This window comes from Macadamia integrifolia, chromosome 13, assembly GCF_013358625.1.
Source record: "Macadamia integrifolia cultivar HAES 741 chromosome 13, SCU_Mint_v3, whole genome shotgun sequence".
Classification (NCBI taxonomy): domain Eukaryota; kingdom Viridiplantae; phylum Streptophyta; class Magnoliopsida; order Proteales; family Proteaceae; genus Macadamia; species Macadamia integrifolia.
In genome coordinates this window covers 23,489,945-23,501,119 of record NC_056569.1, presented here as the reverse complement: position 1 = coordinate 23,501,119, position 11,175 = coordinate 23,489,945, and the positions used below count along the sequence as shown (strand labels likewise).

At 37.3% G+C, this 11,175-nt stretch overlaps 1 protein-coding gene and 1 long non-coding RNA gene across 6 annotated transcripts; one reads left to right on the top strand and one right to left on the bottom strand.

Annotated features, from left to right (window-relative positions):
• Positions 1-1,073: 1,073 nt before the first annotated feature.
• LOC122059477 lies at positions 1,074-4,164 on the bottom strand. 5 transcript variants are annotated; one of them, XR_006134059.1, is made up of 3 exons: positions 4,055-4,164; positions 1,847-3,575; positions 1,074-1,545 (listed from the first exon to the last, which is right to left on the bottom strand). It is a non-coding gene; the product is annotated as an uncharacterized LOC122059477 (long non-coding RNA). The 5 variants fall into 5 exon arrangements; XR_006134058.1 differs by lacking the exon at positions 4,055-4,164 and having other exon boundaries at positions 1,074-1,372; positions 1,504-1,545; positions 1,847-4,047; XR_006134060.1 differs by lacking the exon at positions 4,055-4,164 and having other exon boundaries at positions 1,847-2,409; positions 3,446-4,047.
• A 2,902-nt stretch (positions 4,165-7,066) lies between these two features.
• On the top strand, positions 7,067-8,127 carry LOC122058606 (hevamine-A-like). The gene has a single exon (XM_042621236.1). It carries the CDS (start codon positions 7,068-7,070, stop codon positions 7,974-7,976), a length of 909 nt encoding a protein of 302 aa, XP_042477170.1. The 5' UTR covers position 7,067; the 3' UTR covers positions 7,977-8,127.
• Positions 8,128-11,175: the final 3,048 nt, after the last annotated feature.

Genomic DNA, 11,175 nt, shown 5'->3' with positions numbered 1-11,175 from the left:
CGACCTAGGTGTGTTCATGAATTGAAATACAAAGGAGAAAAGAACCGTAAAAAGCAATTTGGCCCCTATGCAAGACACATGGAAGGGTGAAGCAACCACCCTGCTCCACATGAAAGGCAAAAGTTCCACATGTGCTTTGGTTCCAATGCTGGTGGAAAAGCCGCGCTGTCTTTTACAAAACCCTCTCTCAAAAAAATAAAAAATAAAAAAGGACAGACACAAACACAAGGTTGCAAGCCCCTCTATCTGGGCGTTGGGGCCTCTCGAGGAAAGAAAATACTTGCCTAAATAAAATATCCCCTTCTCGCAGTGTATATAGCTCAGAGTTAGGTAATTCTTTGACCAAACCCACCCCCTTACTTAAATACCAACCAGCAACCATGCTGTCACTTTCGAAGTTGGGGTTTTTCTTTATCCAAAATACAAATTCCGGGTCAAATCTGACCCGACCCGATTATACAATTAATGTCACCTGCATCCTTCTTGGGCTCATCAATTATAGTTAGGTGGTTTGTTTGTTATTATAAAAAACCTCCTCTCTTCTTTCAGATAATGCTTAGTCCTGTACTTAAATTGTCCAACTCCTCACTCACCATCCTTTTTTAGCTTTGGATAGACAAAACCAAGTATTGGTCATGTTGTCACATTATGAGATAATGGAACCAACTATTGGATGGACCCATTTATGTTGGATTCTATTCCAATTATGTTACTGGTTAGATAAACCAAAATCAGTCTAGTTATGAACAGATGATCCCCAAGCCCAACCAAGTTGTGTTTGTCTCAATTTTTTTAAGTAATTGAAAGGTTTTTAAGATCTATCAAAAATAAAAAAATTGGAGAAATTTGTTTCTGACTTTGGTGTAAACAGGATCTTAGCTAGCTAGTTCATTCATATGCTTGATTCAGGTTGGGGTTCATTGTTTGTAAATCAAGCTTGTGGGAGTCTATATTTTGATTTACCACATATTAGTTTTCAGTTTATATTGAGGGTAAGCTTCACATGAAGGCTTGATTTGGGCTGTTTCCCCTTCTTTTCTCTTTGATCTTTTTTCTTGAAACACAGTCAAAACTAAAATGAATTTCAAAACATATTTCAATACATGGTAATGACTGATTAGTCTAAAAATCAACAAGAATGTGATATGGACATGTCTTCAAAGTTTAGGCATCAATATATACTGCCACAGTATAGAACTGAAACAGCTAGAAGAGTTATCAAGATTATGAGCACATGTTACCTGCATCAGAATCCAACTCTACCAACTGATTTATCAATTGTTAGAACCTTAAAGGGTACCACCATCTCTAACTAAGCTGCAACTACTACTGTAAAGCCACCTGCTTTCGTAAAAAAGGAGCAACAGCCGCACTGTGCATCAAGATTGCTCAAATTACTAGCCATTCTACAGCATACAATTTCCTATTAAACAACAATTGCATATCTCATAACATACTCCAGAGAGTAACCATGTAATGTATTCAGCAGGCAAATGGTCTGACCTCAAGTTGTGCTGCCTTTATGTCTTGATTTAAATTTGATTTCTGCAAGTAATGGCAAATAACTAATCACCATTAAGTGGACTTCAGAAAGAACTGAAAATGAATAACTATATAAGAAAATCTGATTGATGCTCTGTTCCTTATAAAGTTTAACACAGCAAGAGCTGTAACAAGTAACTACAAGTAAAACTATTTTCATCAGTGGCAACAGAAAATGAAGTAACGGAAACTTTTATAGGCCTATATAGGGGGCTCTTGATACAGTTAGTATCCTTGTACACAAAAGGGATCAGTTACTATCTAGAGAGGGGGTAGGGGAAGGTTGATCAATTACTTAATTTACCATGGGAATCCTCATGTTTCCACAGCTTTGATGCAAATTCAAACACCTTTCCACAGTCCTTGAAAACCTGTTTCTTTCGACCCCCGGTATCACAGGAGGAAGACTCTTGTTCATCATGAATCTCCCTCACATGTCACTTCATGTTACCTTGAAATGCAGACCTACGAGTGCATTTATCTACAAGACAATTGAAAACTCTTCCCTTGGTGCTGGAGCAGGTGATGGGTCAAGTGATCATTTCTCCTGTAGAATGATGGGCAGCCATCTAGTCGGTTAGTAAACATCCTTTGCAGAACAAATGAACAAATCTTAAAATCATTACAAGTGAGACTGTGCATGACTGAGGCTTGCTTGATGGAGATATCTTCTCTTCTCAGGAGGTCCCCCCCACCTGGTACTGGTCCATTCAAGATTAAGTCTACAAAACCTCTTGCATTTTGGAGTTCTTCAAATGGGACCAATGCTTCACACTGTATCCATCCACTAGTTTCCGCAATATCTTAATCACTAGAAAATGTATTAAGAGAAAAAAGAGAGGGGTGGGGAAGAGAGAGACCTAAACCCTGCAAGATTGAAACTCCTTAAATCTATATGGACACCAAAATACCAGCTCAATGCTTAGAGAAAGCAACAGGATTTCCAAAAACAAACAAATAAATAACAAGTCCTATTGCCAAAACTACTTCTACTCAAACAGTACTGTTGTTCTACCAAGCACGCAGTTATGGAATATATACAACCTTGTTCAACTTGCCAATCAATTTCATTTGAAAAACTTCAAACCTCATGGCCATGTCTGAGCTAGACAGCTTTTAGGTTACTTTTTTTTCAATTGAATTGGTCATATAAAAACGCAAGACGCTTGAGTAGATCATTCCATCACATAGACTGCATTAGTAAATAATGCGCAGCAACAAGGCATATCTCCCCCAAACCTGGTTTTAATATGTTGCACCACACAACTATAAAAGTAAAAGAAGAATCCAAGCATTACTTCAACTAAACAACCAAAAAAGGTGTTATCAGTGCACGAGGCTTCCGCCAATGCAGAATTTGGGAGGGTCATAATGTACACAGCCTTACCTCCACTTTGCAGAGAGACTGTTTCCTAACTCGAACCTGCGACCACTCAGCAATGGAGCAACCTTACTGTTGCGCCAAGGTCTGCCCTCTACCCTCAACTAAACTACCACTCCACAAAATTCAAAACTATTTCCTTCTACTTCAAAGGGACCAAATTCACTCTTCAATAAATCATTGGCAGTTAAAAGGTAGAATATAACCGAAAGATTCATAAAAAATCTAACACCATAGAATTAAACAAAGCCTGGCATTGATCTGTCACTACCAAGCGCCAACGATCGAAACCCACAAAGGAAAACAGGGTTAAAGAAAAGAACATCGAAACAGACTCGGTGATTAGCCATTCCGAGCCAGAAAGGTTCAATCTCTTGAAGCTGAGCACATCATCAAGTCATTTATCAGGAATTTCAAATTGGGTTAAGAAGCTAAAACTTACACAGAAAAATTAAATAAAATAGAAACAGAAAAGATGAAAGCAAGGGATTTAGTAAGGTAAGTGGCAGTAGCAGAGAATACCTCAAGCAAATGTCTTTGCATATGCTTCACATGTGGGGGTTTCTTAAGCTCGCACCACACTCTTCACAAAGTATTGGACTTCTCCTCTTCTCCCTCATCTAACATCAACTCTCTTCTCCTCAATCTTATCCTAAATTGGAAAAAAAGAAGGAACAGAAGAGGAAAAATAAGAGCTGGATTCGTTATTTCTATCATAATTTCATGGAAATATTAGTTTATTACACTCCCAATTAAAATCCTTGATTATACCCTCTCCAGTCTCCACCAACAAAGAATTTACAGTGACTTGAAACTTAAACAAAAATACAGTAATCCCAGCAGCAAATCATATAACATGAATGTAAATTAAATTTAGTTTTCAAAATTTACAAAATAGAAATGATTTGGAAGACAAGGAAAGACATTCCATTTTTTCCTCCTATTTACTGCGACGACAAAGAATCAAATTATCACTATATTTATTTCTTTTTCTGTTTCTTCTTCCAAGCATGGAATAACCCAAATCGTGGACCTCTCTTCATCACTCACATGGGGTGATCTACAGGGTTTAACGGCAGACATTGTCAAAAAAAAATAATAATAATAATAAAAAAAAATCATTCTTATCACCAAAGTGGATGTCAACTCTCTAGAAGGCGGCTTGTAAGCTATCTATTTGTTTATGAATCGCAGGTTCAAGGTCTTCATGGTGAGCGCTGAGTGACAGCAATGAAAATTCAACAGTTGAAAAGGTCTCGGCATATTCTCCAATTGTTGGATCTTCATTGTCACTCACTAACTCATTTTTTCAATTGTTGGATTTTCATTGTCGCTCACTAACTCACAGTAGATAAATTTTGTACAATTTTTTTTTTCAGTATGAGTAGAACTGGTAAGTTGACATAGTATAAATGTGGGTTGATGATATCACTTTTGACTTCCATCCAATTTCTTTTCAATTTGCTTAACGCAACGAGAGTGATCGTTATGAACAAATAACTTGTTCCGTAAGTATTTCTCATTTTTAACTAGAGCTTGCACTGGCCAAGCTTGGGTTGAGGTCTTGGTCTGGCCCAATCCAATCTTATCGAAAAATGATTATTAATCCTATGCTAAGACACATAGGGCCGCAAAATAATCAACTTCCCACCCTCCAAGAAATGCAAAATAATATCCCTATTGATGCTTCTTCGTGCATTCACATTGACCCTTGAGCAAGTGCAGGAGCCGCACTCCCCCTTCGGAAACACTTCCTGTAGAATTATACATGTAAATTATATGTTTCCTTCGTCAGAGTACGCCCACTTAACTTAAGAGACGTCTACATGATCTAGAGACATTCGTGTGAATTAAGGAGACGTCTGCATCCTTGGACAAATGTTCATTTATTTGTGTAGACACAACATTTTTTTTACATCCACAATTTGGGGATCCAACATCAATCTCCCAATTCTTGCCCCACTTTGGTGCATATGTTTGCATTTTTAATGAGACGTCTGTATACTTCAGCGAATGCAAAAACATAATCTTAGAACCTTAGAATCTTAGACAAAACTAGGTCTTTTAGTCTGAGAGATGTCTTTGTAATGATGCAAATGTCCAAACTGACATAAATATAAGATCCTTCAAAGCGAACCTCCTTCTATAACCTTAATTCCTACATTGATGTAAAATCCTTCCTTTCTTATTAATGAATTTCTTTTCCTTTTTATAAAAATGTTCAAATTAACATAAATGAATCATTAACTCTCACCCATATTTACAAAGGTCGAAAATATCTTTTCTCAATCTCATCAAAAGATCCATGAATTAAGTGGTTCTAGATGAAGGGAAACTCAGGCTCACATATAATTTTCCCTTTATTTTTCATATGAATTATTCAATTCAAAGTCTTTCATTAGTCTCTCTCATATGTTAGTCCATCTTAATTAATTATGTCTATCAAAGAATGATGACAGTTGACCTTAATCAAGTTGCAAGATAATTACTTTTTTATATGATTAGGATCAAGTTTTTCTCTACCGTAGATGGATAAAATCATTTCATCCACCCTATTTGACTCTCTAGTTGGACGAGAGAAAGGTATTTTAGACTATGAACAAAAGATTGTTAAGTTAATGATAAAACCAAAATCATATCACCATGGTGATTGGTGAAGGTCCACTGAATGTTATGGTTTTGTTTGAAAGAATAAGTCAAATCTGGTAATATATATATATATATATATATATATAACATTTCTTTGAACATATTATATACCCAATGGTTATATACCTAATGGTATATTCTAATAATAAGCATATGCCGTACAAGATATCCAGAATTATATAGACATGGTCAAGGGTAAGGATAAATGTGTGTAATATTGTTTTGAACTCTGAAAATATGAAGAGCTATGACTGCCTATAAGCTCCATAAGTCTTTTTAAAAAAATATTGAAATAGGAGATGAAACTTTTGAATAAGTTAGTTGACCTTTTCCAAGTCAGTATACTGTTCAGGGAATTCATAGAAGAACACCAAGTTTTGCTATATGGGAGGTTGGAAAAGGGTTGAAATTTTATAGACATACAGAGCTCAAGATTCATCGTTCACATGTCAAGTTTTAGTTTCAATGGAGTTTATCAAGCCTGGTTTAGTAATGGTTCCCTTCTAACGCTTCTCTACTAGATTAGTTATAACATTCTGAGGTATCATTCTCTAAAGGTGCATCGGGTGTGGTTCAAGAGTTGTATTCCTAAGCACACGGAAACTACTTGGAGGAGCTTGGTAAAATAGTCTACCTACCTACCAAAAATCAGCTTCATAAGAAAAATGTGTTGATGAACTCCTTTCTATTGAGCGGGTCTAGAGAGTAGAGATCATCTAATTTTTTTACTACCCTTCTACTAAGATGGGGAAATATTTTGAAACTATGTTAACCTTCTCCTTCTAGAAGGCCATCAGGGAGTAGTGTCGTTTTAGAGGCCAAGTGGGCCTAGAAGACATTGAAGGGGGATTCTATTGGGTGCATGGTCAAACTAGCAATTTGTCCTACTACCGACCACATACGGAAGGAGAGAAACTTCTGTATTTTCTGTAATAATCAGGATGACTACACCTTCTATCACTAGTGATATCCGTGTGGATGTGGATGATAAATGTAAAGCAGTTATTCCTAATCAGGTTCTCGTACTATCTTGATCCATACACATGGAATCCAGCTAGAATCCACAATACGGACTAGATTCCATGTGTGTGGATCAGAATCGTAGGAGAATGGTTCTCGTATGAAGACCCGATATATCTTCATTCCGAAGGAAAGGAAAATAGGAAATCTCCTAGAAACCTAATTCTTTTCTAGAATTGGTGGGTGCATCCAATCTGGATAATTAGATGATAAGTTTTTGTTGGTTGGTTCTGTTATATATGATCTTCTCAGTGTTGTCCTTGTCCTGAATTCCAGTTAGAGAATTCTCTTTTTAATTTGTAATGTGTTCCTCGTGGGTCTTGTTCATGAGCTCTAGTTACATTGTCAAAGCAAAGAGCTGTCCAAATTTGAAAATTGGTATCTACTATGTTCATAAGGAAAAGACTTGCTAACTTTCTTCCTCCTATATAAAGAATCCAATTCTTTCAAACTCATTACTCCTCACCAGTTAGTTATGGCTATCAAACATCAAGAATTACCTTTCCTCCTCTCCTTCCTTGTGCTCACCCTATTTGTCCACCGATCTCTCGCCGCTGGTGGCATCGCAATCTATTGGGGTCAGAATGGAAATGAAGGCACCTTAAACGAAACCTGTGCATCAGGTAATTATGCTTATGTGAACATAGCTTTCCTCTACAAGTTCGGCGGCGGCCAGACCCCGGAGATCAATCTAGCAGGCCATTGCGATCCAGATTCAGGTGGTTGCACAATTTTCAGTAGTGAAATCACCTATTGCCAAAGTCTAGGACTTAAAGTGATGCTCTCCCTTGGTGGTGGTTCTGGGAATTATACTCTAACTTCCAACCAAGATGCACAGGACGTTGCTGACTACCTGTGGAACAACTTCCTTGGTGGTAATGTATCATCATCGACTAGACCACTCGGCGACGCCGTGCTCGATGGAATAGACTTCGACATCGAGATGGGATCGACGGAATACTGGGATAAACTAGCTGAGTACCTCTCGAATTATAGTAATGAAGGGAATAAGGTTTACTTGACTGCAGCTCCACAATGCCCTTACCCTGATAAGTATCTTGGAACTGCTCTAAATACTAGTCTTTTTGACTATGTTTGGGTTCAGTTCTATAACAATAATCCTTGTGAATACACCTCTGGTAATGTTACAAATCTTTTGAATTCATGGAACACATGGGCGACGGTGGTTCCGGCTGGGAAGATCTTCTTAGGGTTACCTGCCTCTTCTGATGCAGCCGGTAGTGGATTCATCCCTGCAGATGTTCTAACCTCCCAAGTCCTCCCAGTAACAAAGACTTATTCCAAGTATGGTGGGGTAATGCTCTGGTCTAGATATTATGATCTTCAAAGTGGGTATAGTTCCTCTATTAAGAGCAGTGTATGAGTTGGTATCCATCACTGCTTTTCTTTGTGGGTTAATTTCTGCAATAATCTAAGTTTGTTTCAGTTTAAGAATTAATTATAGGTCTTCATATGATATTCGGAATCACTTCATTAAATATTGTAATCCAAAGAGTTCTTGTGGTAGAACAAGTATGTACACAAGATTTGATGTAGAAAATAATTGAAAATAATCAATGAGTACCTTTAATCACGGATGAATACAACAACAACAATAACATCCAAAACTTATCCCAACTTAATGGCATATGGTCAACTACGTGAAGATTCCAAGCAAGGATGAGCATGAGCATCCATACAAAAAGATTGTCAAATTATGACTAATTAATAATGGATGGATCAGAATTCCAATTCCATCAGATAAATTCAACCCAATCATGGGTTTTTTTTTTTCCCAAAAAGAGAATCGAATTTTATGGTTGTAACTTGTAAGCATATCTGGGCAGCTCGGCCATTAGGAATTCGGACTCTTTCTAGCTTTTCTTTACTTCATCTCCTTTCGTGATCTCATCTCTAACTCTAATCTCTCTAAATCTGACATTAAACCATTGTTTCTGTTCTTGCTATATCTTTTTATTTCTTATGATAGGCTAGGAATAAAAAATTGTTCGGTTCAAGGAGTCCTAATCCCAATTTCCTTGTTCAATTAATTTCTCAATACGTTTTTTATTCCAATATCCTTCTGCCCCTTTCTCACAGTGTTTATGATGAGAATTTGAATGAAAATGGTCAATATAGAGCAGCTGTTCTTAGTCCTTACCATATATGGGATATCACCTGGGGATCGATAAGTGATAATATGTGATCGCAGTTATGACCAACAAACTGGAGAAACTGGTTGGGCGTCTGTTTTCCTCTTTTACTCTTGTTTTCTTCTAGCTTGGGTTGATTATATTTTTGCTGGGAGTGCTGAAGATACTAAAGTTAGGGATTTGTTACAAGGTCCTGAAGCTGCTCATAAGCAGGGATGGGAAAATAGTGGTTGGACGGATTGTAAGCAAATGGTGGATTTGCTATAGTAAGACGGCAAGAAAGGATAGCCTTGGGACTTGTTTATCTTGTTATTTGATAGCTCTAAAACTCTTCACATTTTAAGTATGTAAATATGATTAAGTGTAGTAGATCTTTAGTGGCGGAGGCAAATAACTTAATTAGGAAAGTCAGGCTCAGCAAATTATGATGTTGTATCCAGGATGTGTACTCATTTTGGTTATATTAATTGATTTTTTCTCTTGCATAAAAAAAAAAAATTAAGGTTGAATTAATTAATTAGCAAACCTTGCCTAAATTAAAAATCAAACTATGGACTCCAATCGTGTAGTTTTTATTTTTTTTTTATTGGTTGAAGACTCCAATCTTGTAGTTTAAGTCAGCAACTAAGATTTGTTAAAGCTAAAGCAGCACAAATGATACGGGCGTTCTCTGGTTACGTAGCCCCTAAACAAACATAGACAATGAGACTGTGCATAGGGGCATCAACATGTACAGGATATTTTATTTAAGGGGCAAGAGAATGATACCTCTTGGCGTAGGTGCATGCCAATTGGCGTGGCCATGGGAGGCACGCGAGCATCTTCAGCGTGTGATAGTACGGTCTTTTCACACCTATTGCAATGAGACTGTGCACAGGGGCATCAACATGTATAGGATATTTTATTTAAAGGGCAAGAGAATGCTACCTCTTGGCGTAGGTACATGCCAATTGGCGTGGCCATGGGAAGCACGCGAGCAACTTCAGCGTGGGATAGTACGGTCTTTTCACACCTATTGCATCTAGGCGACGTCAAGACAAGTATCATTCTTATTGAACCTGAGACCGTGCACCTAATCCATACAATCCCCATTTCGCCCTAACCATCTGGGCAACCCACGAGTGGGTACAGAATAAATAAAAACACACACACACACACACACTCACACAATGCATATGACAGGGTTCAATCCCACGACCTCCTCCCGTGGGTGCGAACTCCACAAGCTGAAGCTATCACCACTAGGCTATCCTAGTGTTCAACCTAGTCAAATTGTAATTAAATTGTTGACATAAAATAACTCAACAAATAAGCACCAGTCAATATGTAACACCGCCTCGAAGATAGTCAATTATGAGGTAAATTGACTCTGCAACTGGTTAACCAACTGATTATCTCTCTCCTTGAGAGCTTCGAAATAGAGCTCTCTTCCACAAAAGAACCATTTGAGTGCATATATTATGACCAGTTCTCTTTCTACGTTCTGACGAACTTTTCTTTCTATGTAGACAATTAAATATAGAAAGTGCTAAGAATATCAAGCGAAGGTCATCGACTATTATTATTATTAAAAAAAAAAAAATGTCACACCCACCATCGTTGAATGAAGAACGTTTAGTTTTAACCATTCAGAAGTCATATTCAATGTATGTAAACCATTGTGTGAACTTAGTTGAAATTTTAAGTTTTGGAATGACACGAAAGATATTGAGAATATGTGACTTATCTCAACAGCTTAACGCTTCAAAAGAAGCAACCACATATTGGAGGAGAGATTTATACCTTTATGGAGATAGTTCTTGGTCTTGTTACAAAGGTTGTGAAACTTCAAAAGAGAAATTTTTTTTTTTATCTTATTAAAAAATGAAAAAATGAGAGATTTATACAATAACGAAGAACATGAACACTTGCCAATAGCAAACACAAGACTTATAGGAATAAGAATGAAGTTGGAGCTAAGTCATACCACTAGCCACTTTTCTTAAGAAAATAGTTGTCCCTCTATGATGTAATATATATGGGACCTTGCGAATCAACTTCCAAGATGAAACAACCCCTTTAGGCCTTCTAAATAGTTGTTACAGCTACTTACTAGGTCACGTCAGTTATATTTAGGTTGTGCTCAATCAATAAAGAGGTGAATTCAGAATACTTCTAAAAACAATAAACCAAGAGACAAGAGAGAGAGAGAGAGAGAGAGAGAGAGAGAGAGAGAGAGAGAGAGAGAGAGAATATGTGAATGGAACACTTGGAATATCATGTCTAAAAGTATCATGGACATCCTCTATTCATAGAGAGATACCCATATTGAAAACCAAACACACTAAAGTCTCGCCTCACCTTGCCATACCACACCCTAGTATGGCACGACTTGATGTCAAAATAAACCCCAAACCCCTATAGACGAGAGCAGAGTAAGTGTTTCTTTCA